Here is a 25,404-nt window from a genome sequence, read left to right as displayed (position 1 = left end):
GCTATTTGCAAAGTCAGGAGCTGCCCATAATATAAACAAACAACATTCCCCCTAACTCGACATATATTCACTGTCTGAATATTTAGCTATATTTACTTATTCCAAATTCTAAGGGCATTTTTCATCTGTTCTTATAACTTCTTACTGTTGATGTTATGAAGACGTAACTTTTTTGAAAAAATATTGTAGTCTGATGTGATCAGTCATTCCACAGTAAGAGAGGCTCACAGAATTCGATCTGGAAAAACTAAGTGGTTTTGAGTCAGAAAGGGAAAAAGTGAGTTGCTGTGCATTCTTCTTTAAGCTGTAGTCCTTCATATTCTGATTACATAGCAAATACTTTTAGTTGTTCAGCTACGCTTGCTGTCAGATTGCTCACTACTCCTACTGTTCATACTGGGTGGGGTTTTTGATAACTACCTGCCTGGACTGCGGAAGTAGTTGAAGGATTTGGAAATATGAAACCAGTTCTGTGGGCTTTTACGGTTCACAGTCAAGCCGGAAACTCGCATTCCAGCTGAAGGCTGGAAGTCGCCGGAGGAGGAAGGTTACTTGTGTTCTCTGTCAGACTTTAGATTTTCAACTTCTGTTCAGAATGCAGAGTTATCCGGTGATTTCAGGCCTGCAGCCCTCTAGCTTCACGCCAGTATGAACTTTATGGGTGATTTGAGACTCTGGCGAAGCCTGTTTAATCTTTCCCTGCCGAGCTCTTGGATTTTGGAATGCCAGTGAAGAAACCTTAAAGACTGGAGAAACAACAGGAAAGATGTTCTCAGAAGTTCATTCTGCTTTTGTATCGGAATTTAACTTTGCTTGACAAATTTTTGTAGTTTTAAGGTTCAGTTTGAAGGTATAGGCCTTCTCAGTCAGGGTATTCAGTATTTCTTCCTACACTTTAATTTTGGGTGGAGAGAAAATTGCATGTAATTAGGATAACTCTATTAATCTGTTGGATTTTTGAGGTAGCTGAAAATGTATTTTTGTTCTTATTATTGAAGCAGAAAGCACAGCAACAGCAATATTCCTTTAGTATATAGATGCTGTCAGACAGCTAGTTTGTTTGTAGGAGACTGAAAGTCCTATTTTCATTAAGTGCTCACAGATTTTACTTTTTAGTTTGGGGGATATAATAAACTAGTTGTGATTGGGGCTACGGAGGACAAACATTGAAGTACACTTTAGAATCATACAGATTTTGGAAATTGTGTATATTAAAACCAGTAATCTATTAGCAGCAGCTGTAAGGCACGTGCTAAATTACTTAACATTTCAGAAAGGCAGTTATAAGTTTGCTTAGTAGTAGCAATATGACAGAAAATATAAGTGGTGCTGAAATGGATCAGGACAAAAATTCAGCAGCTCCAGCCCCTGAAGCTGCTTCATCACTATTCTCTGCATTTTCAATGAAAATGCCGTTTATGGGTCAACGCAGTGGGACTAAGCCAATCTCAGAACCAGCAAAACAAAAAGTTGACCAAGGCAATGCATTATTAACTTTCTATCGCTCTCTAAGTCCCAACACCGCATCTGATAATAATAAGGAGAAGAATGATACCACTAAGCCTGATGAGCAGGTTGTTGCTGAAGCAAAAGAAGAAACAGAAGAAATCAACACAGAGCGAGAAAAGTCAACAGATGACGAAACTCAAATTGAAAGTACCGAAAAGCAAAAAATATCCTGTGAACCTGAGTGTTCTTTGGCACAGCCATTAATCAGAGACCTGGATGATAAAGTGCATGTGATTCGGGTTCAAACAACAAGTGATACTGACTCAGAGGATGAAGCTGGAGAGGACAAGAAACAAATCAGTGAAACTGAAGTTGCATTGACAAGTAATGAAAATTCAAAGCACACTCCAGAGCATAATTTACAAAAGGATGAGGCTCCTACACCAAGTCAGCAACAGGAAATCATTGATATTACTGAAACAGAGGAGACCGAGATAACTTCTAAACCTGAAGGTAAAACAGAAAACATCAATAATGATACCGAAAAAGAACAAAAATCACTATTTAAGTCGGGGAATGATTTGGCATTACCTATGTCGACTGACAGTTCTAACAGTTCTACCCAAGGTTCTGCTACACAGATGGAGAAAGCCTTTCAAATGCCTCCTCTGTTTAGTGGCTTGCGTTTATTGAAGAAAGGTGCTACAGGTGAGACAAGGGAGACAATTTCAGAGATTAAACAAAAGGATACTGATTTGGCAATGTTAAAATTGACTCAACCTGGACAAAAATCTACAGCAAAACTCTTGGCAGAATCATTACCAAAGAGAAAAGATGAAGGAAGGCCACAGGAGCCAAAGAAGAATTCGGGACTCTTGGAGCAGCTCAGTCAGTTAATTTTTGATGCACCCAATGCGGGTGATAAAACAGATGTTGCTGATGAATCTAAGAATTCTGAAAAGACAAAAGAACCACCACAAGAAGAACCACCACCAGCTGAAGCACCTATTCGTGCCCCTAGTGAGAATACTTTGGAAAGTTTCAAATCCTTTTTCTCGGGCCGTACTGTCAAAAAAGATACAGCTAATTCACTGGATCTGGAAAGCCTGAAAAAGAAAAAAAGGCAAGAAAAGGAATCCTTAAAAGCTATATTTGAAAGATCATTCCTAAAGCCATCTTCTGAACAGAAAAAACCCGCAGAATCCACAGAAGGAAAATCCGTATGTTCAAACCCTTTACTCTTATATTTTGAGAGCCTATGTTATATTATCAAATATTAACAGACAGTTACTAGTTTAAATTTAAATGGTCTGAGTTCTGAAAATATAAATGATTGACGATTTTGACAAGCACAATCAACACATGATGTTGGGTATATAATAAAATCTCAAAATAGGTTTGTAGGGAAAATCAGCAAGCCAGGCAGTATCTATGGAAAAGAGTACAGTCGATGTTTTGGGCCGAGACCGTTCAGCAGTCCATAGATGCTGCCTGGCCTGCTGAGCTCCTCCAGCATTTTGTGTGTGTTGCTTGGTTTTCCAGCATCTGCAGAATTTCTGTTGCTTGTAGGAAAAATTACGAGTTTAATTTCATTTTAATAGTTTTTGACATTGGTATGTGAATCTAACTCCTCCTGCTCCTTTACTGAGGACAGGTGTAGTAAGAAAAAGTATATATGTACTTTAAAAATCTGCCATTTAGGTAGTACGTGTTATGAAAACAGAGGTTATATTAACAACCAAAATTATTTTCCATTTGAAAAATAATGAGTTGTTTCTAAGTGTTACTCATCTATAAATATTGCGTTTGTCAAATTGTAACAGATTGACTTGTTTGCCATGATAATATAATGTATGCTTACCATTTGCATGTTATTGCACATACCTTTGTAAAAGTTAGGCTTTCTGTAGTTAACCACTGGCAGTTTTCTTGTTCCCTGAACTTTTATGTAAATTAGCTTTAAGTCACCCACTGGATTGTCTGATCTCGAATTCTCATCCTCTTTCTACGTTAATTTCTGTGGAAATTTCACAGTTAATGATGCCCAATGCAGAACTATACATATAGGATCATTTTTAATTTATTTTTACTCAGGTGGTTTTAATTATGTTCCTTTTTGATTTTATTTTTATGTTTTTAATGACTGACTTAATGCTCCTTGCTGTATTCTCCATGTATGATTGTAGAGTGAAAGCCTCAGTCAAGCCCGGATCCAAACAATGAGGTAGAAATTAAAATGTGTTCCACCTACTATTTTTAGGTCAATAACTGCTTCACAACATGTTCACTTACTTTGTCCTTCTCTCTATACATGAGTTTGATTGCTAATTCATAGGTTCCATCTTTAGCAAATTTTTAAAGCAAATCACAGTCAAAGGCACACTTCTGACACTGGATGCAGGAATTATTTCTTGTGGCCTTTTCATGTTAGTACACTGAAGAGATGCAGTTTAAGTACTTGAAATCTAATCAATTTCCTTCAATCCATACTTTTCATAAAAAGCTTCACTGAGGATTCTGCAGTGTTATTTGTAATAAAGTGACATTGAATTAGATTTAAAAACGCAAACACGAGGAAATGTACAGATGCTGAAAATTCAAGCAACACACACGAAATGCTGGTGGAACGCAGCAGGCCAGACAGCATCCTTAGGAAGAAGGACTGTTGACGTTTTGGGCCGAGACCCTTTGTCAGGACTAACTGAAAGAAGAGATAGTAAGAGATTTGAAAGTGGGAGGGGGAGGGGGAGATCTGAAATGATAGGAGAAGACAAGAGAGGGAGGGATAAAGCTAAGAGCTGGAAAGTTGATTGGCAAAAGGGATACAAGACTGAAGAAGGGAGAGGATCATGAGATGGGAGGCCTAGGGAGAAAGAAAGGGGGTTGGAGCACCAGAGGAAGATGGAGAGCAGGCAAGGAGTTATTGTGAGAGGAACAGAGAGAGAAAAAAGGGGAGGAAAATAAATAAATAAATAAATAAATAAACAAATAAATAAATAAAGGCTAGGGTAAGAAGGCGAGGAGGGGCATTAACAGAAGTTAGAGAAGTCAGTGTTCATGCCATCAGGTTGGAGGCTACCCAGACGGAATATAAGGTGTTGTTCCTCTTACCTGAGTGTGGCTTCATCTTGACAGTAGAGGAGGCCATGGATGGACATATCAGAATGGGAATGGGACGTGGAATTAAAATGTGTGACCACTGGGAGATCCTGCTTTTTCTGGTGGACAGAGTATAGGTGTTCAGTGAAATGGTCTCCCAGTCTGCATCGGGTCTCGCCAATATATAGAAGGCCACAGCGGGAGCACCAGACGCAGTATATCACCCCAGCCGACTCATAGGTGAAGTGTCACCTCACCTGGAAGGACTGTCTGGGGCCCTGAATGGTGGTGAGGGAGGATGTGTAAGGGCATGTGTAGCACTTGTTCCGCTTACAAGGATAAGCGCCAGGAGGGAGATCAGTGGGGAGGGATGGGGGGGACGAATGGACAAGGGAGTCGCGTAGGGAGTGATCCCTGCGGAAAGCAGAAAGCGGGGGTGGGAGGGGAAGACGTGCTTGGTGGTGGGATCCCGTTGGAGGTGGCGGAACTTACAGAGAATTGTATGTTGGACCAGGAGGCTGATGGGGTAGTAGGTGAGGACAAGGGGAGCCCTATCCCTAGTGGGGTGGCGGGAGGATGGGGTGAGAGCAGATGTGTGTGAAATAGGAGAGATGCATTTGAGAGCAGAGTTGATGGTGGAGGAAGGGAAGCCTCTTTCTTTAAAAAAGGATGGCATCTCCTTCGTCCTGGAATGAAAGGCCTCATCCTGAGAGCAGATGTGGCAGAGACGGAGGAATTGCGAGAAGGGAATGGCATTTTTGCAAGAGACAGGGTGGGAAGAGGAATAGTCAACCCAGGTAGACATTTTTGCAAGTTGAACACCTACGCTCTGTCCGCCAGAGAAAGCAGGATCTCCCAGTGACCACACATTTTAATTCCAAGTCCCATTCCCATTCTGATATGTCTATCCACGGCCTCCTCTACTGTCAAGATGAAGCCACACTCAGGTTGGAGGAAAACGCCTTGTATTCCGTCTGGGTAGCCTCCAACCTGTTGGCATGAACATTGACTTCTCTAACTTCCATTAATGCCCCTTCTCCCCTTCTTAGCCCATCCCTTATTTATTTATTTGTTTATTTATTTTTTTTTCCTTTTTTTCTCTCTCTGTCCCTCTTACAATAACTCCTTGCCTGCTCTCCATCTTCCTCCGGTGCTCCCCTCCCCCTTTCTTTCTCCCTAGGCCTCCCGTCCCATGATCCTCTACCTTCTCCAGCCTCGTATCCCTTTTGCCAATTAACTTTCCAGCTCCTAGTTTCATCTCTCCCCCTCCTGTCTTCTCCTATCATTTCGGATCTCCCCCTCCCCCTCCCACTTTCAAATCTCTTACTATCTCTTCTTTCAGTTAGTCCTGACGAAGGGTCTTGGCCCGAGACGTCAACTGTGCTTCTTATGGATGCTGTCTGGCCTGCTGCATTCCACCAGCATTTTGTGTATGTTGCTTAAATTAGATTTATTGGGTGTGGTTAATGTGCTGAGGATGCACATACTGAAATTGTCTTTTTGGGTGAGGTCATCATCTTATTGGTTAATTTGACTACTAACTAGTCAGTATAATACTTTGAGGGAATATATAAGTTTGCTGGGTAAGCTTTGTTGCAATTAAGAAACTAATTAATTTCAGTGAGATTTGACTACTCATTGACAAACTGAAAAGTGATAAAACCAAAACAGATGAAGAAAGCCAAGTGCTCGTTAGTTTAGATCAAATGTGATCACTAATGCTACATGTTAATCCCACACGTGTCACTTTGGTCCTTTATCATCTTGGTACCATTGTCATTAAATAAAATATGCAACGTACTAATTTTACTTGTGAAGTAAAAATACTGAAAAATCCTGTTAATCTATTTGTCATTAGCACTTCCATTTTCCACTTTCTAATAAGGAACGATCACAGTGCAATTTGAGACATCAGTTTTTCTTGTACCTTACTAAAGGATGGCATATTGGTGTTTATTGAAGCTGTCTGAAGTTTCAAAATAGGGAAGTATTGTTACAATTCTCCCGAATGTCGGTGAGTCATCCATGGAGTTCAAAAAACAGCTTTATTGCTCTTCTTTGAGGAATTATATACTAGCATTGGAGATAATAGAAAGAGATTCACTTGGCTAATTCTTACATTGAGAGGAAGTTACTAAAAAGTTGTTTCTATATTTCATTTTAGTCATAGTAGTCATAGTCATACTTTATTGATCCCGAGGGAAATTGGGTTTCGTTACAGTTGCACCAACCAAGAATAGAGTATAGATATAGCAATATAAAACCATAATTAATTAAATAATAAAATGTAAAATATGCCAGATGGAAGTAAGTCCAGGACCAGCCTATTGGCTCAAGGTGTCTGACTCTTCAAGGGAGGAGTTGTAAAGTTTGATGGCCACAAGCAGGAATGACTTCCTATGACGCTCAGTGTTGCATCTTGGAGGAATGAGCCTCTGGCTGAATGTACTCCTGTGCCCACCCAGTACATTATGTAGTGGATGGGAGACATTGACCAAGATGGCATGCAACTTGGACACCATCCTCTTTTCAGACACCACCGTGAGAGAGTCCAGTTCCATCCCCACAACATCACTGGCCTTACGAATGAGTTTGTTGATTCTGTTGGTGTCTGCTGCCCCAGCACACAACAGCAAACATGATAGCACTGGCCACCACAGACTCGTAGAACATCCTCAGCATCGTCCGACAGTGTTTGAATGAGGAGCAATCAGGTTGGACTGTCTAAAATCCTAAGCAATCATGACAGGATAGATGCTGAGAAATATCCACTAATGGTAGAGTCTCAAACAAGGGGATATGGCTAAAAGATGGTCATTTACAAATGACGTGCACAGAAATTTCTTCCTGCAGATCTCTTACAGAGGGTGACAAATCTCTGGAATCCCTGGAGGGATGCGGAGACGTGATCACTGGAGATATTTAAAGAGGGGGTAGATACATTTTGAAACATTGGAAATTGATGACTATAATTAATTGGGACAGAAGAGTGGTTGAAGCCTGGGATAGATAGCCACAATTATGTTTAATAGGGAGAGGGCAGGCCTGAGGGGATAGGTGTGCTGCTGCTTCTATTTTTTTATATGCTATGGAACAGCAGACACCCATGGCATTGATGCTACTGAAGTACTAATATTGTTTGCTATATTAGCAATCCCAAAACAAAGTATGGGAATTGATTTTAAGATCAATGCAAAAGATCAGTTTTTGTTCCAGAATTACAGAGACTATTTAGTGCATTATTTCTGTACTGGAGTAAGTTGAAGGATAAATGTCAGTTTTGATATCAGGTGGACACTTTGCTTACTGAATAATGAAGTGGGATCTGCTGCCTTCGTCTGACAGGTTAGTTAGGACTTCAGCAGAAGATCTCACTAAAGGATGGAAAGTCCAAAAGTGCAACACACACTTAGAGCAGCATATGCTAATAACAAGAGATCTCACTGGAGCTTTTTGTGAATATGTATTACAGCCATTAAAGACGGAATGATTATTTTCATGGGTCCAGAGAGTCTTCTGTTTTCTTTCAATCTTGATACTCCCTGCTACTTCAATTATGATTTATTAAATCTTTTGTATGAAGTCAAGCAGCAAAATATGGAAACTGTTCTTTCTCAAGTAAGGGACTGCAGGATTAGTGTGTGTGGGTGGGGGGGAGAACAAGACTTTGTGTTAGATACAAGACTGTAGGTTAATAAGCAAACTTTTACAGGTGCAGTGTATATATATATAATAGTTAAATTCAAAATAATGCATAACAAAAATAATTGAGGTAGTGAGGTAGTGTTTATGGATTCAATGTCCATTTAGAAATCAGGTGGCAGAGGTGAAGAAGCTGTTTCTAAATCTCTGAGTGTGTGCCTTCGTGCTTCTATACCTCCTTCCTAATGGTAACAATTGTTAAGGTTGCAGTTATACAGTTATAAAAGATGACATTTTCTTTGTCATTATCCTTTGGATATTTGGTTCCAGAGAGACTAATGTTTAAAGTGAGGTGATTGGAGGTTATTTTTTCCCCTCTATTTGTCAGTTAGATGCAAGTAATATAGCTACAATGAAATAGCTTTGCTTGCATGTACCTGATACTTAAAAACAAGGCTATAACACTGTTACCGTGATATCGATGACAGTCTTAGCCATTGCTCCATCCAGTGTTGTAAGATGATTGAATTAAGTTGTTTGAAATCTGGCTTCACTGATGGTGAGGATTTAAACTGAAAAGAGTGTTCAAGCATCTGCATGGTCCATCTGTCTAAAGATATTTACCAATAGTTTGGCTGAATTATTTTACCAATATTATGTCGAGCTTCTTTCTGCTCAAGGATGGGTACGTTGATGGAGTTGTCTTCCCCAATTGACCATTTGACTGTCCATCATTCAAAATGAAATGCAGTTGACTACAAAATATTGGTCTGTTCCTTTGGCCGTGATTTACTTAACTTTGTAATTAGCCTTTGATTAATATACCTAAAGGCTTGTATTTTCACCAATATGGCTGCATTTTATGCATATTTATAGTGACTCTTGGCTTTCCTGGTGTTGAAGCTTGATGGTAGTCTCAAAGATTGCTTTTCTTAATTTCAACATTTATTGTCTGAGCTGAGTAGGTTGCTAGGCTGTTAAAAGGGGAAATCCAGGTAGGAATAGCAAAGGAGCACACACAAAATGCTGGAAGAATTCAACAGGCCAGGCAGCATCTATGGAAAAGAGTAAACAGTCAATGCTTTGGGTTGAGACCCTTCATCCAGAACTGGAAAAAAGATAAGAAGTCAGAGTAAGAGAGTGGGGGGAGGGGAGGAAGAAATACAAGGTAGTAAGTGATAGGTGAGACTGCAAGAGGAGGAGGGGTGAAGAAAGAAGCTGGGAAGTTGGTTGGTAAAAGAGGTAAAAAACTGGAGAAGGGGGAATCTGATAGGAGAGGACAGAAATCCATGGAAGAAAGGGAAGGGGGAGGAGCACCAGAAGGGGGGTAACGGGCAGGTAACAGATAAAGTGAGAGAGGGAAATGGGAATGGGGAATCATGAAGGCGGTGGGGTAGGGGGACCATTACCAGAATTTCAAAAAATTGTTTCTCATGCCATCAGGTTGGAAGCTACCCAAACAGAATATAAGATGCTGCTCCTTCAACCCGAGTGTGGCCTCATTATGGTAGCAGAGGAAGCCACGGACTGACGTGTGGGAATGGGAAGTGAAGTTAAAATGGGTGGCCACTGGGAGATCCTGCTTTTTCTGGTGGATTAAGCGTAGGTGCTCCTCCTCCCTTACTACCATTCAGGGCCCCGAACTGTCCTTCCAGGTGAGTCGACACCTCCCCTGTGAATCTGTTGGTGTCATCTACTGTATGCAGTGCTCCCGGTGTGGCCTCCTGTATGTCGGTGAGACCCGACGTAGATTGGGAGACTGCTTTGCCAAGCACCTATGCTCTGTCCACCAGGAAAAGTGGGATCTCCCAGTGGCCACCCATTTTAATTCCACTTTCCATTCCCATTCTGACACATCAGTCCATGGCCTCCTCTACTGCCACAATGAGGCCACACTCAGGTTAGAGGAGCAACACCTTATAATCCATCTGGGTAGCCTCCAACATGATGGCATGAACATCGATTTGCCGAACTTCTGGTAATGCTCCCCCCACATTCCTTCACCATTCCCCATTTCCATTTCCCTCTCTTATCTTATTTTTTCACCTACCCATCACCTCCCTCTGGTGCTCCTCCCCCTTCCCTTTCTTCCATGGCCTTTGTCCTCTCCGATCAGATTCCCCCTTCTCCAGCCCTTTATCTCTTTCACCAATCAACGTCCCAGCTCTTTATTTCACCCCTCCCCCTCTCCCGGTTTCACCTATCACCTACTAACAAATTTCTTCTTCCCCTCCCCCCATATTCTTACTCCGACTTCTCATCTTTTCTCTCCAGTTCTGATGAAGGGTCTCAGTCTGAAACATCGACTGTTTACTCTTTTTCATAGACGCTGCCCGGCCTGTTGAGTTCCTCCAGCACTTTTGCGTCTGTCTGTCTTGGATTTCCAGCATCTGCAGATTTTCTCTTGTTGTGATTGGACTACCTGCACTACCTCACTATTTATTTTGCACTCTTTTTTGCACTACTTAATTAATTTAATCTTTTTATATATATATATATTTCTTGTTGTAATTTATGTGTTTTATGTTTTGCAATGTACTGCTGCCACAAACAACAAATTTCATGATATATACCAGTGATATTAAACCTAATTCTGATTCTGAAATACATTTAGGTATTGGTTGGATTTTGACAATGTGATGGTTTCATGGCCACAATATCAGATGCTATATTAAAATTTTAAATTATTTATTTATTTTCCCCTGTTTCTATGGTAGGATATTTCACAGATTCAATTTTCCCAAGTTAACCATAATGCTCCAGTATTCTTTATGCTTAGTTCCTCCCCGTCCCTTGTTCGGCACATTGGATGGCAACCTTGCTGTTTCTTTTATGTTTGTCTGTTCTATGAGGCCGAGTTGCTCACTCTATGTTCATACCTGGCACAGATGGAAAGTGTGCAAGGAGCCGTCTGGTTTTGAACCCAGGACCTATTGTTCTGAAGTCCGGGTGTGGATACTACTACACTACCAGCACAGACATCCTTCATGCTTATTCATTAGATAGTTAGATTGTGGTCCATAATGCAGACATGAGTGATTAGTTTTGAGATACTAAGTCTGATTTTTTTAATAAAGTGATAGTACCATGCACGGCAAAGGAAGATGTATATTCCTAAAGCAAGACTTTGCCTGCACAACTTAGCAACCGCCTCTTTAAATATACCCAAAGATTTGGCTTTCACAGCCATCTGTGGCAATGAATTCCTCAGATTCACCACCTGCTGGCTAAGTAAATTCCTCTCATCTTTGTTCTAAATGGACATCCCTCTAATCTGAGGCTGTGCCCTCTGGTCCTAGACTCCCCCACTATAGGAAACAACCTCTCCACATCTGCTTTATATAGGCCCATCGAAATTCAATAGGTTTCAATGAGATCTCACTCATTTTTTATGAACTCCAGTGAGTACAGACAGAGCCATCAAATGCTCCTCATGCATTAACTCTTTCATTTCTGGAATCATTCTCGTGAACTTCCTCTGGACCCTCTCCAATGCCAGCACATCTTTTCTTACATAAGGGACCCAAAGCTATTCACAATACTCCAAGCCACACACATCAAAGTTGCTGATGAACGCAGTAGGCCAGGCAGCATCTCTAGGAAGAGATACAGTCGACGTTTCGGGCCGAGACCCTTTGTCAGGACTAACTGAAGGAAGAGCTAGTAAGAGATTTGAATGTGGGAGGGGGAGGGGGAGATCCAAAATGATAGGAGAAGACAGGAGGGGGAGGGATGGAGCCAAGAGCTGGACAGTTGATTGGCAAAAGGGATATGAGAGGATCATGGGACAGGAGGCCCAGGGAGAAGGAAAAGGGGGGGGGGGGAAGATACTCCAAGTGTTGTCTGACCAATCCCTTTTAAAGCCTCAGCAATACATCTTTGCTTTTATGTCCTAGTCCTCTCAAAATGAATGCTAACATTGCATTTGCCTTCCTTGCCACTGACTCAACCTGCAAGTTAACCTATAGGGAATCCTGTGTGAGGACTCCTATGTAACCTTCGCGCCTCCTGATTTTTGAATTTTCTTCCTGTTTGTAAAGTAGTCTACAGCTTAATTCCTTCTACAAAAGTGCATGACCATACACTTCCCTACACTATATTCTATCTGCCACTTCTTTGCCCGTTTTCCTAATCTTTCTAGGTTCTTCTGCAGACTCTGCTTCCTGAACAGGACCTGCCCCTCCACTTATCTTTGAATCGTCCACAGACTTGGACACGAACCAGGAAAAGTCCCCTTTATTTCCATTCTTTTCCTCCTAAACAGTCAACTAATTTTCTATCCATGCTGGTATCTTTCCTGTTATACCAGATATGTAATTACATATCTTGTTAAGAAGCCTCTGGCTAGCTGGTGTATAATTTCATCATCTGCCTCCCTTCCTTCCTAAAGAATGGGGTGACAGGTGCAATTTTTCGGTCCTCTGGAACTGTGCCAGAATCTAGTGCCTGGAAGATAATTTCTAATGCCTCCACAATCTCTTCAGCTACCACTTTTAGAAGTGTTGGGTATAGTCCATTTGGTCCAGATGACTTATTTACCATCAGACCTTCAGCTTCCCAAGCACCTTCTCCCTGGTATTAGCAACTACACTTCTGCCCCCTTACACTCAAAATTCTGGCATACTGCTAATGTCTTCCACAGCGAAGAGTGGTATAAAATACTTATTCATTTGTCCACCATTTATTTGTCCCCATTGCTAACTCTCCTGAGTTAATTTCCAGTGGTCTGATATCCACTCTTGCCTCTCTTACTCTTTATATATCTGAACAAGCTTTTGGAATACTCTTTAATATTATTAGCTAGCTTACCCTCACATTTCATCTTTTCTCTCGTTATAGCATTTTTAGTTGCCTTCGGTTGGTTTAAAAGTTTCCCAATCTGACTTCCCACTAATTTTTGCTATATTATATACCTCTCTTTTGCTTTTATGCTGTCTTTGACTTCCCTTGTCAGCCATAGCTGCCTCACCTCCCTTCTAGAATACTTCATGTTTGCGCCTTCTGAATTGCTCCCAAAAACTCTAGCTATTGCTGTTCTGTTACCATCCTTGCTAGTGTCTCCTTCCACTCAACAGTAGCTCTCTTATGCCTTTGTAATTCCATTGACTCCACTCAATACTGATACATCTGACTTTAATTTTTTTCATCTCAAATTGGACTACTCTGGACTACCCGGATCAAATTTTATGCTCATTGTGATCAGAGATTAAGGGAGCTAGGGCTTTACTCTTTGTAGAGAAGGAGGATGAGAGGAGACATGATAGAGGTGTACAAGAGATTAAGAGGAATAGATAGAGTGGACAGCCAGCGCCTCTCCCCCAGGGCACCACTGCTCAGTACAAGAAGACATGGCTTTAAGGTAAGAGGTGGGAAGTTCAAGGGGGATATTAGAGGAAGGTTTTTTACTTGGAGAGTGGTTGGTGCGTGGAATGCACTGCCTGAGTCAGTGGTGGAGGCAGATACACTAGTGAAATGTAAGAGACTACTAGACAAGTATATGGAGGAAGTTAAGGTTGGGGGGTTATATGGGAGGCAGGGTTTAAGGGTCGGCACAACATTGTGGGCTGAAGGGCCTGTACTGTGCTGCACTAGCCTATGTTCTGTGTTCTATGTTCTATTCCACCTAAAGTCTTTCTGCGTTTAAATTTCACTAATAGATCCAGTCCAAAACAATTATTTAATAAATTACAGATAAATTGCAAATATTAAGCAAAAATTAAAAATCAATATGTTAATTAATAACAAACCGATTAAAAGCAAGTAAAGAAAAATAATCAAATCATTTGCATTTACTTTTCCAGTCAGGATCAACAACATTAATTGTGTCTGTTATGCCAAATGCAGCTGATATTTTTACAGCTCAGTATTGTCATACCTCCAGCTTGTCCTGATTTCAAGAAGTGAGATGAGCTGAGCTGTCTTGTGATACATGTTAACCAGTGGTTCTGGCCCATTGATGCATCAAGTGCCAACAGGGAAAACTTCCTTTTAATGGGATTTACCAGTGATCAATAACCTTCCAACCACAAAGTTAGCTCACATGGATCCAGGGTGAGCTAATTTAATGGATACAAAATTAGATTGGTTCTTGGTGGGAGACAGAGGGTTGTTTTTGAGTCTGGAGGCCTATAAAGCACTGGTGTAATGCAGGAATTAGTGCTAGGTCAACTTTTGTTTGTCATTTACATTAATGATTTGAATGAAAATGCAAGTGGTATGATGACTGAGTTTATAGATGATACTGAAATTGGGTATACGGTGGACAGTGAAGACGTTTATTTAATCTTACGATGGGATCTTGATTGACTGGGCAAGTATGCTGAGGAATAGCCGATGAATTTAATTTGGATAAATGCGAGGTATTGCATTTTGGTAAGACAACCCAAGGCAATACTTGCACAGTGAATGGCAAGGCTCTGAGGAGTGCTGTAAAACTGAAAGACCTATGAGTACAAGTTGACAAGGTGGTGAAGAAGACATTTGGCATGCTTGCTTTCATCAGTCAGGCTTTTAAGTACAAGAGTTGGTACATCATGTTGCAGCTGTGCAAGCCATGGGTAAGGCCACATTTGGTGATCTGGTTGTGACCTGCTTGAGAAAGAATGCAGTTAAACTCGAAAGGATTAAAAAAATATTTATAAGGCTGTTAGCAGGACTGAAGGGTTTGAATGGGCTAGGATTTTTTTTCTTGTAGTATAGGAAGCCGGGGGTAACTTTATAGAGCTATATAAAATCTTGAGGGGAATAGATAAGGTGAATAGCCACAGTCTTTTCTCCAGGGTAGGGGAGTCCAAAACTAGAGGATAGAGGGTAAAGGTTTAGAGTGAGAGGGAGAAAATTTGAAAGGGACCCAAGAATGTCTTTTTCATATAGTGCGATGCACCTGTGGAACTAGCTGCCAGAGGAAGTGGCAGAGGCAGGTACAAATATACCATTAAAAAGATATTTGGATAGGAATAGTTTGGTATGGTATCAGTTGAACATGAGTAAATTGGATCGGTTCAATTAGGCAACTTGGTTTGCCTGAATGAGTTGTACCGAAGCGCCTGTTTTCTGTCCTATATCCCAGAATCATTGAACTGAAGTCTATATCATGTATGAACTCCAAAGTGTAATACAGATATAAATTAAATCTAGCAGTAGGTACCAGCTATATTCTATTTATAGTTGACCTGGCCTGACATCATGTTCTGCGCAAATAATCAAAAGTTGTAGGATAAACAGAATTCAATCGGTCTCTGTGTGTATCCTATATCATTAACCCTTCACATGTGGCAAAATTGGAAGGAATAAATGTGGGAAATGGGTATTAAACAAATACAGTGTAGGTCTATTTCAAAGAAATGCAACATAAGATTCGTTATTGTATTAAAGTAAGAGCTGTGCCAGGCATCTACCTTTCTTGCATGTGTTTTCTCTAATATCTCTCTTTTAACTTTTATCACAGGATTTATCTCCATCAGATTCAGAAGACCGAACTCGTGGACGACTTCATGCCATTTGGCCACCCCCCAAACCAAAAGATGAGGAAGAAAAAGTGGGGCTAAAATACACAGAAGCTGGTAAGAAGTAACTAGTCACTGATCAAGAAACAACTTGATGCTTTATTAAACGCATTGATATAAAATTCAATTTAATTATTTGTGTGGCAATTTTAGAATTATTTGTTTGTATGGATTTTGATTTACTCTCTGAAGCTTGTAAATGTGACATGTCTGTAAAATGTAAGTAGCCCTTTTGTGCAGTACTACCACACTTAATGGTATGAGTAGCTTGTGCCAGATTTGGGAAGATGTATTGAGTGGAAAATGGTTTGGACTTTTGATCAGAAACATACACTTCACTGCGAAGAACCATCTAGCATGTAGATACTAAACTGCATTATCTAATTGGCTAACTGAGCAAATAGCTTCTTCCTTTTGGTCTACCATATGTTATCCATATTATCCATTTATGCACCTTTGGGCCATATTGAGGTATTAAATACTCAGTAGAGTTATATTGGTTAAACTTACTTTTGGATTGTATTGCACAGAAAATATTTTGTGACTGAACTTGTATTCAGCCGAATCAGATGAACGCCCAATGTACTTTACCTTGTAAGTTGATGTGTAGGCAAATTAATTCTGTTTGAATGGTATTCAACAGCATAATCTACAAGTTAAATATAGAAGGTATCAAGTTTTGAATTGGGTTTGCAACATCTATCTACTGTTTCTAGATGTTTCACAAAGCTGAAAACAACCTGCAGTGCCTGTTGGTCCAGTTCAGTTTTGAGACCATGTGACAGTAACCCAGTCAATGGATTGTTCACATTTTTTTCTGATATCTTTTTCTTCAGTATTCATTTTATTGCTTTTATTTGGTAACTCCATTTTTTGTTCTCAGTGCAATTAACCATTCCTGTAGAAATTGAAATGAGGAAGCGAGAATTGGAGGAGCAAATTTGTATGTATGTGTGTGTGTATGTGTATATATATATATATATATATAAATAAGACCATAAGACAAAGGAGCAGAAGTAGGCCATTCGGCCCATCGAGTCTGCTCCGCCATTTTATCATGAGTTGATCCATTCTTCTATTTAGTCCCACTCCCCCGCCTTCTCACCATAACCTTTGATGCCCTGGCTACTCAGATACCTATCAATCTCTGCCTTAAATACACCCAGTGACTTGGCCTCCACTGCTGCCTGTGGCAACAAATTCCATATATTCATATATATATATATATAGCAGATATTTGTAGTAAGCCCATACTGTAAAAGGGATGGATGGTTTGGAGTTTGTAAAATGTGTTCAGGATAGTTTTTTGCAGCAATACATAGAGGTACCAACTAGAAAAGGAGCAGTGTTGGATCTCCTGTTAGGGAATGAGATAGGTCAGGTGACGGAGGTTTGTGCTGGGGAGCACTTCGGGTCCAGTGATCACAATGCTATTAGTTTCACTATAATTATGGAGAAGCCTAGGTCTGGGCCCAGGGTTGAGATTTTTGAGTGGAGAAAGGCTAACTTTGAGGACATGCAAAAGGATTTAGAAGGAGTGGATTGGGACAATTTGTTTTATGGGAAGAATGTAATAGAGAAATGGAGATCATTTAATGGTGAAATTTTGAGAGTACGGTATCTTTATGTTCCTGTTAGGTTGAAAGGAAAGGTTAAAAGTTTGAAAGAGCCATGCTTTTCAAGGGATATTGGAAACTTGGTTTGGAAAAAGAGAGATATCTACAATAAATATAGTCAGCATAGAGTATATGAGGTGCTTGAGGAATATAAAGAATGCTGTGATTCTGCATAAGCATAATTGCAAGCCTTTAGGTTCCGATAACTTTGGGTAGTTGAATAGCTGAGATTTGCAGCACAGTGGTGTAGCTGGTGGACATGCTGCTTCACACCTCCATCAAATCAGGTTCGATCCTGACTTAAGGCACTGCCTTTGTGCCGGTTGCACAGTCTCCTCGTGGCTGCATGTGCTTCTTCCCACACATCAAAGACCTGCAGGTTGGTAAATTAAATGGCCACTGTAAATTGACCCCTGGGCAGAGTTCAGAGTAGTGGTATAATTTGAGAGAATTGATAGGATTGTGTGGAGAATAAAATGAAATTAATATAAATGGGTTCTTAATGGTCAGCATGGACTCAGAGAATGGCAGGACCTGTTTCCATAGAGTAAGGCTACTGACTACTTAGTGGCAGCGTTGAGTAAATCAGGGTAATTGTGCTCGTTCACATCCTGATGGCATTTACTGCATTGAGGATTCTAACCTGCACAGCCACCTAAAGTCATTAGGATTTCTAAGCAGTCTTCTTAATTGGCTGCTCAGCAGTGTTGTTCAGTTTACGTTTTCCATTTGCTGTCGTGGCTTTAGCAAGTTCCATCCTGACAGTAGTTCCAAATAAATCAGTGAATATCATTCATTTTCATCTCCTGATGAAGTCTCTGAGAATCTGTACTCAATTGCATCCATAATAAATGTGCCTTTCCTGAGGTGAGCTGCCTCAGGAACGGGTTTCACACATACAAAATGCTGGTGGAACGCGACAAGCAAAGCAGCATCTTTAGGAAGAGGTACAGTCGACGAATCTCTTACTATCTCTTCTTTCAGTTAGTCCTGACGAAGGGTCCCGGCCCGAAAAACCGATTGTACCGCTTCCTATAGATGCTGCCTGGCCTGCTGCGTTCACTAGCATTTTTTGTGTGTGTTGCTTGAATTTCCAGCATCTGTAGATTTCCTCATGTCAGGAACAGCTCTACTGTTTTCCTCTTGCAGTGTTGAAATGCTAGGATGGCCTCATCTGGGAAGTTCAGTGTCTCTAAAGGAGATTATCTGGTGGTATTTCTTTGTCATCTGTAGGATCTTGTGTACCTGCCTTTATCTACACTATTTATTTGCCTTTAAAGTCTTGGGATTTCCTCTGATTTTGAAAGAAACTGTTTAAATCTGACTCTTCCTTTTCTGGTTTTCTGTTTCTTACTCAGAACACAAGCTATCCATTGATATCTACTATGAACCTGGGGAATCTCATGGCTACTTTAACTATAGCTCCATCCACCTATACCTAACTATACCTCCAGTAAAGACAATCTTCCATTCTCTCATTGTCTCTGCCAAATGTGTTCTCCAGGTGAAGCTTTCTACCCTTGGACCTCTGAAATATACTTCCTTGGGAAAATACCTTCTCTTCTACTGAAGTTGATGGAGCCCGCACATGCATCTCCTTTGTTTCCCACATGTCTACTCTCACCCCTTCTCTTACCAGTCTGAACAAAGAAACAGTTCAATTGATTGTGATACAAAGTGATTGAGGAATAGGCAGTTAATGTTTTGGGCTGAGAACCTTCATCAGGCCTCCTCAGTCTGAAATGTTGACTGTCCATTTCCCTCCATAGATACATAGAAACATAGAATATAGGTGCAGGAGTAGGCCATTCGGCCCTTCGAGCCTGCACCGCCATTCAGTATGATCATGGCTAATCATCCAACTCAGAACCCTGTACCTGCCTTCCCTCCATACCCCCTGATCCCTTTAGCCACAAGGGCCATATCTAACTCCCTCTTAAATATAGCCAATGAACTGGCCTCAGCTGTTTTCTGTAGCAGAAAATTCCACAGATTCACCACTCTCTGTGTGAAGAAGTTTTTCCTCATCTCAGTCCTAAAAGGCTTCCCCTTTATCCTTAAAATGTGACCCCTCATTCTGGACTTCCCCAACGTCGGGAACAATCTTCCTGCATCTAGCCTGTCCAATCCCTTTAGAATTTTATATGTTTCAATCAGATCCCCCCTCAATCTTCTAAATTCCAGCGAGTATAAGCCTAGTCGATCCAGTCTTTCATCGTATGAAAGTCCTGCCATCCCAGGAATTAATCTGGTGAACCTTCTTTGTACTCCCTCTATGGCAAGAATGTCTTTCCTCAGATTAGGGGACCAAAACTGCACACAATACTCTAGGTGTGGTCTCACCAAGGCCTTGTACAACTGCAGTAGTACCTCCCTGCTCCTGTACTCGAATCCTCTTGCTGTGAACGCCAGCATACCATTCGCCTTTTTCACTGCCTGCTGTACCTGCGTGCCCACTTTCAATGACTGGTGTATAATGACACCCAGGTCTCGTCGCACCTCCCCTTTTCCTAATCGGCCACCGTTCAGATAATCTGTTTTCCTGTTCTTGCCACCAAAGTGGATAACCTCACATTTATCCATATTAAATTGCATCTGCCATGAATTTGCCCACTCACCTAACCTATCCAAGTCACCCTGCATACTCTTAGCATCCTGTTCATAGCTAACACTGCCGCCTAGCTTCGTGTCATCCGCAAACTTGGAGATGCTGCATTTAATTCCCTCGTCTAAGTCATTAATATATATTGTAAACAACTGGGGTCCCAGCACTGAGCCTTGCGGTACCCCACTAGTCACTGTCTGCCATTCTGAAAAGATTCCGTTTATTCCCACTCTTTGCTTCCTGTCTGCCAACCAATTCTCTATCCACATCAATACCATACCCCCAATACTGTGTGCTTTAAGTTTGCACACTAATCTCCTGTGTGGGATCTTGTCAAAAGACTTTTGAAAATCCAAATACACCACATCCACTAGTTCTCCCCTATCCACTCTACTAGTTACATCCTCAAAAATTTCTATGGGATTCGTCGGACATGATTTTCCTTTCATAAATCCATGCTGACTTTGTCCGATGATTTCACCGCGTTCCAAATGTGCTGTTATCATATCTTTGATAACTGACTCCAGCAGTTTCCCCACCACCGATGTTAGGCTAACCGGTCTATAATTCCCCGGTTTCTCTCTCCCTCCTTTTTTAAAAAGTGGAGTTACATTAGCCACCCTCCAATCCTCAGGAACTAGTCCAGAATCTAACGAGTTTTGAAAAATTATCACTAATGCATCCACTATTTCTTGGGCCACTTCCTTAAGCACTCTGGGATGCAGACCATCTGGGCCTGGGGATTTATCTGCCTTTAATCCCTTCAATTTACCTAACACCACTTCCCTACTAACATGTATTTCCCTCAGTTCCTCCATCTCACTAGACCCTCGGTCCCCTACTATTTCTGGAAGATTATTTATGTCCTCCTTAGTGAAGACAGAACCAAAGTAGTTATTCAATTGGTCTGCTATGTTCTTGTTCCCCATGATCAATTCACCTGTTTCTGACTGTAAGGGACCTACATTTGTCTTAACCAATCTTTTTCTTTTCATATAATCTATAAAAGCTTTTACATTCAATTTTTATGTTCCCTGCCAGTTTTCTCTCTTAATCTTTTTTCCCTTTCCTAATTAAGCCCTTTGTCCTCCTCTGCTGGACTTTGAATTTGTCCCAGTCCTCAGGTGAGCCGCTTTTTCTGGCTAATTTGTATGTTTCTTCTTTGGAATTGATACTATCCCTAATTTCCCTAGTCAGCCACGGATGCACTACCTTCCCTGGTTTATTCTTTTGCCAAACTGAGATGAACAATTGTTGTAGTTTATCCATGCAATCTTTAAATGCTTGCCATTGCAGTTCATCCATGCAATCTTTAAATGCTTGCATGGATGAACTGCCTGACCTTCTGGGTATCTCCAGAAATTTGGGTGTGTTGCCCTTGATTTTTGGCAGCTGAAGTTTCTCTTCTGTCTCCCAGAGATAGGTACCCCTGTTCTTTGGCTTTTGTTTCACTAGACTCGTGGTAGAGAGGGAATCTGGGTGGACTGGTGAGAAAGGAATAAAGGGAAAGTGGAATATTGATAGCATATAGCACAATGGCCGCAATAGGTGTTGTGTATAAAATGGTAAACAGCCATCAGCCTAAAATATTCTGTTTTCACCACCAGACCTGCTGGGTATTTTGAACGCTTTCTGTTTTTGTATCAAATTTCCAGCATCTGCATTTTTTATTTTTGCTTTCCACCTAGCTCTGTCACTGCAGAATGTTTTTGTTCCTGGACTTGCCTTTCCTACTGATTTGGTAACAAATAGGATTTCCCACTACTGCAAATTGATCAAATGTGTTGCTGAAGAAGGCATTTTTTAGGTCACATTTTTAACCATTCCTTTGTGCTTTAGAGGCGAGAAGTACTCTCTGGAAAAGAATTGCTCAGTGTCTCACAAGGCTGCTGTACTCCTCTATAGATTGTGAAGAGAGAATTACAGCTGAAAGATAAACTATTTCTCTTTGAACAGATGCATCCTGATTTTCTGGATGCATTTTGGATTTGTAGCATCTGCAGTTTGTTGTAAACATATTGCACACATTTTAAGAAATGTGTAATACATCTAGAGCAAGTTTCAGTAATTGAATACAAGCATGAAATATAACTACTTATGCTCATTCATTTAAGAGTGCCTAAGTGATGCACTGCCTTGTGTGGTTCTTCAGAATAAGCATTATTAAATGTCTCCATGGACCCACTCCCCCCCAACACCTCTGGCCTGTAATGCTTTATATGTTATTTCTTCCATGAAGCCAGGATGTATCAATATTATACATTTAGCATTGGTGTTGTATGGGTATTTTAAGACATGAATATATGCAGGATGAGTTTAGAAATGTATTATAAGTAATTCATGGCGAGAAGTAACACCAGTAAAACTTCTTCCCCCAAGACTCATGTGGCCTCATCTAGCACAAGGGTTATTTGACTGAGAGGTAATGCTGTTGCGGCTGCAGTCCATATATTTCACCTCATCTACATCGCCTTGGTGAATCAGTTGTCTCCTACTGGCCAAATGGATCAGTCTTGCTCTCTGATGTGCTTTCTATCAAGACCCATTACTAAAAGTACAAATTTGTGGTCTAAGTAAAAGTATGAACTTCAACCAGCATGACTGATCCTTCATTGTGGAGCAACACCTGTATGTACAGCTCTTGCTGACAGATATCCAGGCAATCAACATTGTAAACCCATATCATTTGAATAATAGTCTTAATATTCTCTTTCTGTTGAATGACTGATATTGCCAACTTGCACTACATGCCCACATTTGGAAATACTGCACCTCGATTCACAGGCATTATCTATTTTACAAATTTTTATGGCAAGGAAGAGGTTGTCTGGCTTATTGGGCTGTGCTGACTCCCAGTAAGACAATCTCATCAAATTTCCTCCTCCTCCTTAGTCCATCTCCGTACTTTATTCTTACTCACTTTCCCATTAACTCCCCTTTGGTTCTTTTTGGCACTTAATGACACTAAGGCATAGTTTACATTGGTCTCTTAGCTCACCAGCATGGCTTTGGGAAGACACAGACAACTCTGGCGCTGTGGCTCAGAAATGAAAAGGGGATAAAAGGACTGCAGTAGTGATAGGGGATTCCGTGGTTAAAGGAGTAGACACCAGATTCTGGGGGCATGATAAAGACATCCAATGGTCCCAGGTGCCAGTGTCAGGGACGTCTATAGCATTCTAAAGGGGAGGGTGAGCAGCCGGAAGTCTTGGTATATATTGGCACCAATAACATGGGTATGAAAAGGGAGGAGGTCCTGAAGAGAGATTTTAGGGAGCTTTGTTGAAAAGCAGGATCTCCAGGGTAGTATATCTGAATTGCTGCCTGTGCCATGCGCTAGTGAGGGTAAGAATAGGATGATTTGGTAGATGAATATGTGGCTGAGGAACTGGTGCAGGGGGCAGGGTGTCAGATTTCTGGATTATGGGGATCTCTTCTGGGGACGGGTTACACTTGAACTCGAGAGGAAGACCAACGTCCTTGCAGGTAGGTTTGCTAGAACTGTTGAGGAGGGTTTAAATGGATTTGGCAGGTGTATTGGAAACCAAGTGATAGGGCTGAGGATGGGGTGGGGCAGTTGGTATACAAGCAGAAACAGTGTCTCATGAGACTGTCAGGAAGGACAGGCAGATGATAGGGCAAAATTGCAGTCAGTGAAATGAGATGCGATGTAGCGGGGACAAAATCGAAAAGGGTGATGAATACAGGACTGAAGATGTTATATTTGCATTCATGCAGTATACAAAATATGGTAGATGATTTTGCAGCACAGTTAGAGATTGGCAGGTATGACATTATGGGAATCAATGAATCGTGGCTGAAAGAAGATTATAGTTGGGAGCTTAACATCCAAGGATTCACATTGTTTGAAAGGACGTGCAGGTAGGCAGAGGGGATGGGGTGGCTCTGTTGGTAAAAAATGAAACCAAATCATTAGAGAGAGGAGACCTGGGATCAGAAGATGTAGAATCATTGCAGAAAGGAACTGCAAGGGTAAAACGACCCTGGCAGGAGTTGCATACAGGCCTCCGAACAGTAGCCAGAATGTGTGCTACAAAATACAATCGGAGATAGAAAATGCATGTCCAAAGGGCAATGTTACAATAGTCATGGGGAATTTCAATATGCAGGTTGCTGCTGATTTTGGATCCTACGAGACAGCTTTTTAGAGCAGTTTACATTGAGCCCATTAGGGATCAGCTACTCTGGAATGGGTGTTGTGTAATGAACTGGATTTGATTGGGAAGTTTAAGGTAAAGGGATTCTCAAGAGGCAGTGATCATAATATATTGAATTCACCCTGCAATTTGAGAAGGAGAAGGTAAAGTCAGATGTGTCAGTATTACAATGAAGTAAAGGGAACTACAGAGCCATGAGAAAGGAGCTGGTGATAGTTGATTGGAAGGGGGTACTAGCAGGGCTGACCACAAAGCAGCATTGGCTGTAGTTCTGGGGAATAATTTGGAAGGCGCAGGATAGATAGATCGCAAAGAAGTAGAAGTATTCTAAAGACAAGATGATGCAGCCATGGCTGACAAGGGAAATCAAAGCCAAAATAAAAGCAAGAGAGAGGACATATAATAGAGCAAAAATTAGTGAGAAGATAAAGGATTGGGAAGCTTTTAAAACCAACAGAAGGCAACTAAAAAATCATAAGGAGCAAAAAGATGAAATATGAAGGTAAGCTGGCCAATAATATCAAAGAGGATACCAGAAGATTTCTCAGATATATAAGGAGTAAAAGAGAGGCGAGAGTAGATATTGGACTACTGGAAAATAATGCTAGAGAAGGAGTGATGGGGGACAAGAAAATGCCAGATGAACTGAATAAGTATTTTGCATCAGTCTTCACTGTTGAAGACACTAGCAGTATGCCAGATGTTTGAGAGTGTCAGAGGGCAGAAGTGAGTGCAGTTGCTGTTACTATGGAAAAGGTGCTTGGGAAGCTGAAAGGTCTTATGATAGATAAGTCACCTGGATCAAATGGACTACGCCCTAGGGCTCTGAAAGAGAAAGCTGAAGAGATTGTGGAGGCATTAGTAATGATCTTTCAAGAAGCACTATATTCTGGCATGGTTCTGGATCAGGGGTCCCCAACCTTTTTAGCATTGCGGACCGGTTTAATATTGACAATATTCTTGTGGACTGGCCAACCGTGGGGGGGGGGGGGGGGTGGCGGGGTGGGTAGGTTACCAATTTTCTCACTGTCCAAGAAAGACTACCATGACCATGAAGCCTTGCACGGGCACCTGTGTACGCATGCGTGTACGTGCCGATTTTTTTTTCTACAAATCGGTTTTGGTGATTCCGTTCAGTGAAACTACACTGTACATACATTATTTCTACTTTATATAGGCTGTGTATTTATCATATCATTCCTGCTTTTACTATATGTCAGTGTTATTTTAGGTTTTATGAGTTACTTGGTATGATTTGGTAGGTTAGTTTTTGGGTCTGGGAATGCTCAAAATTTTTTTCCCATATAAAT

At 41.0% G+C, this 25,404-nt stretch overlaps 1 protein-coding gene across 3 annotated transcripts in view; it reads left to right on the top strand.

The window, feature by feature from the left end:
* Nucleotides 1-25,404, top strand: part of fmn1 (formin 1) — a 386,619-nt gene that overhangs the window by 76,692 nt on the left and 284,523 nt on the right. For 2 of the 3 annotated variants that reach the window (XM_063050990.1, XM_063051000.1), the window contains exon 3: nt 15,638-15,752. In XM_063050990.1, coding sequence (XP_062907060.1) covers nt 15,638-15,752 — 115 coding nt within the window. Of the gene's footprint in view, nt 1-459; nt 2,670-15,637; nt 15,753-25,404 lie in introns of those variants that run through there. The other variant, XM_063050982.1, reaches the window with a different exon arrangement.

Source organism: Mobula hypostoma, chromosome 1 (genome assembly GCF_963921235.1).
Source record: "Mobula hypostoma chromosome 1, sMobHyp1.1, whole genome shotgun sequence".
In the NCBI taxonomy this organism is placed as follows: domain Eukaryota; kingdom Metazoa; phylum Chordata; class Chondrichthyes; order Myliobatiformes; family Myliobatidae; genus Mobula; species Mobula hypostoma.
The sequence above is the reverse complement of the archived record's forward strand: the minus strand, read 5'-3'. Positions and strand labels throughout refer to the sequence as shown.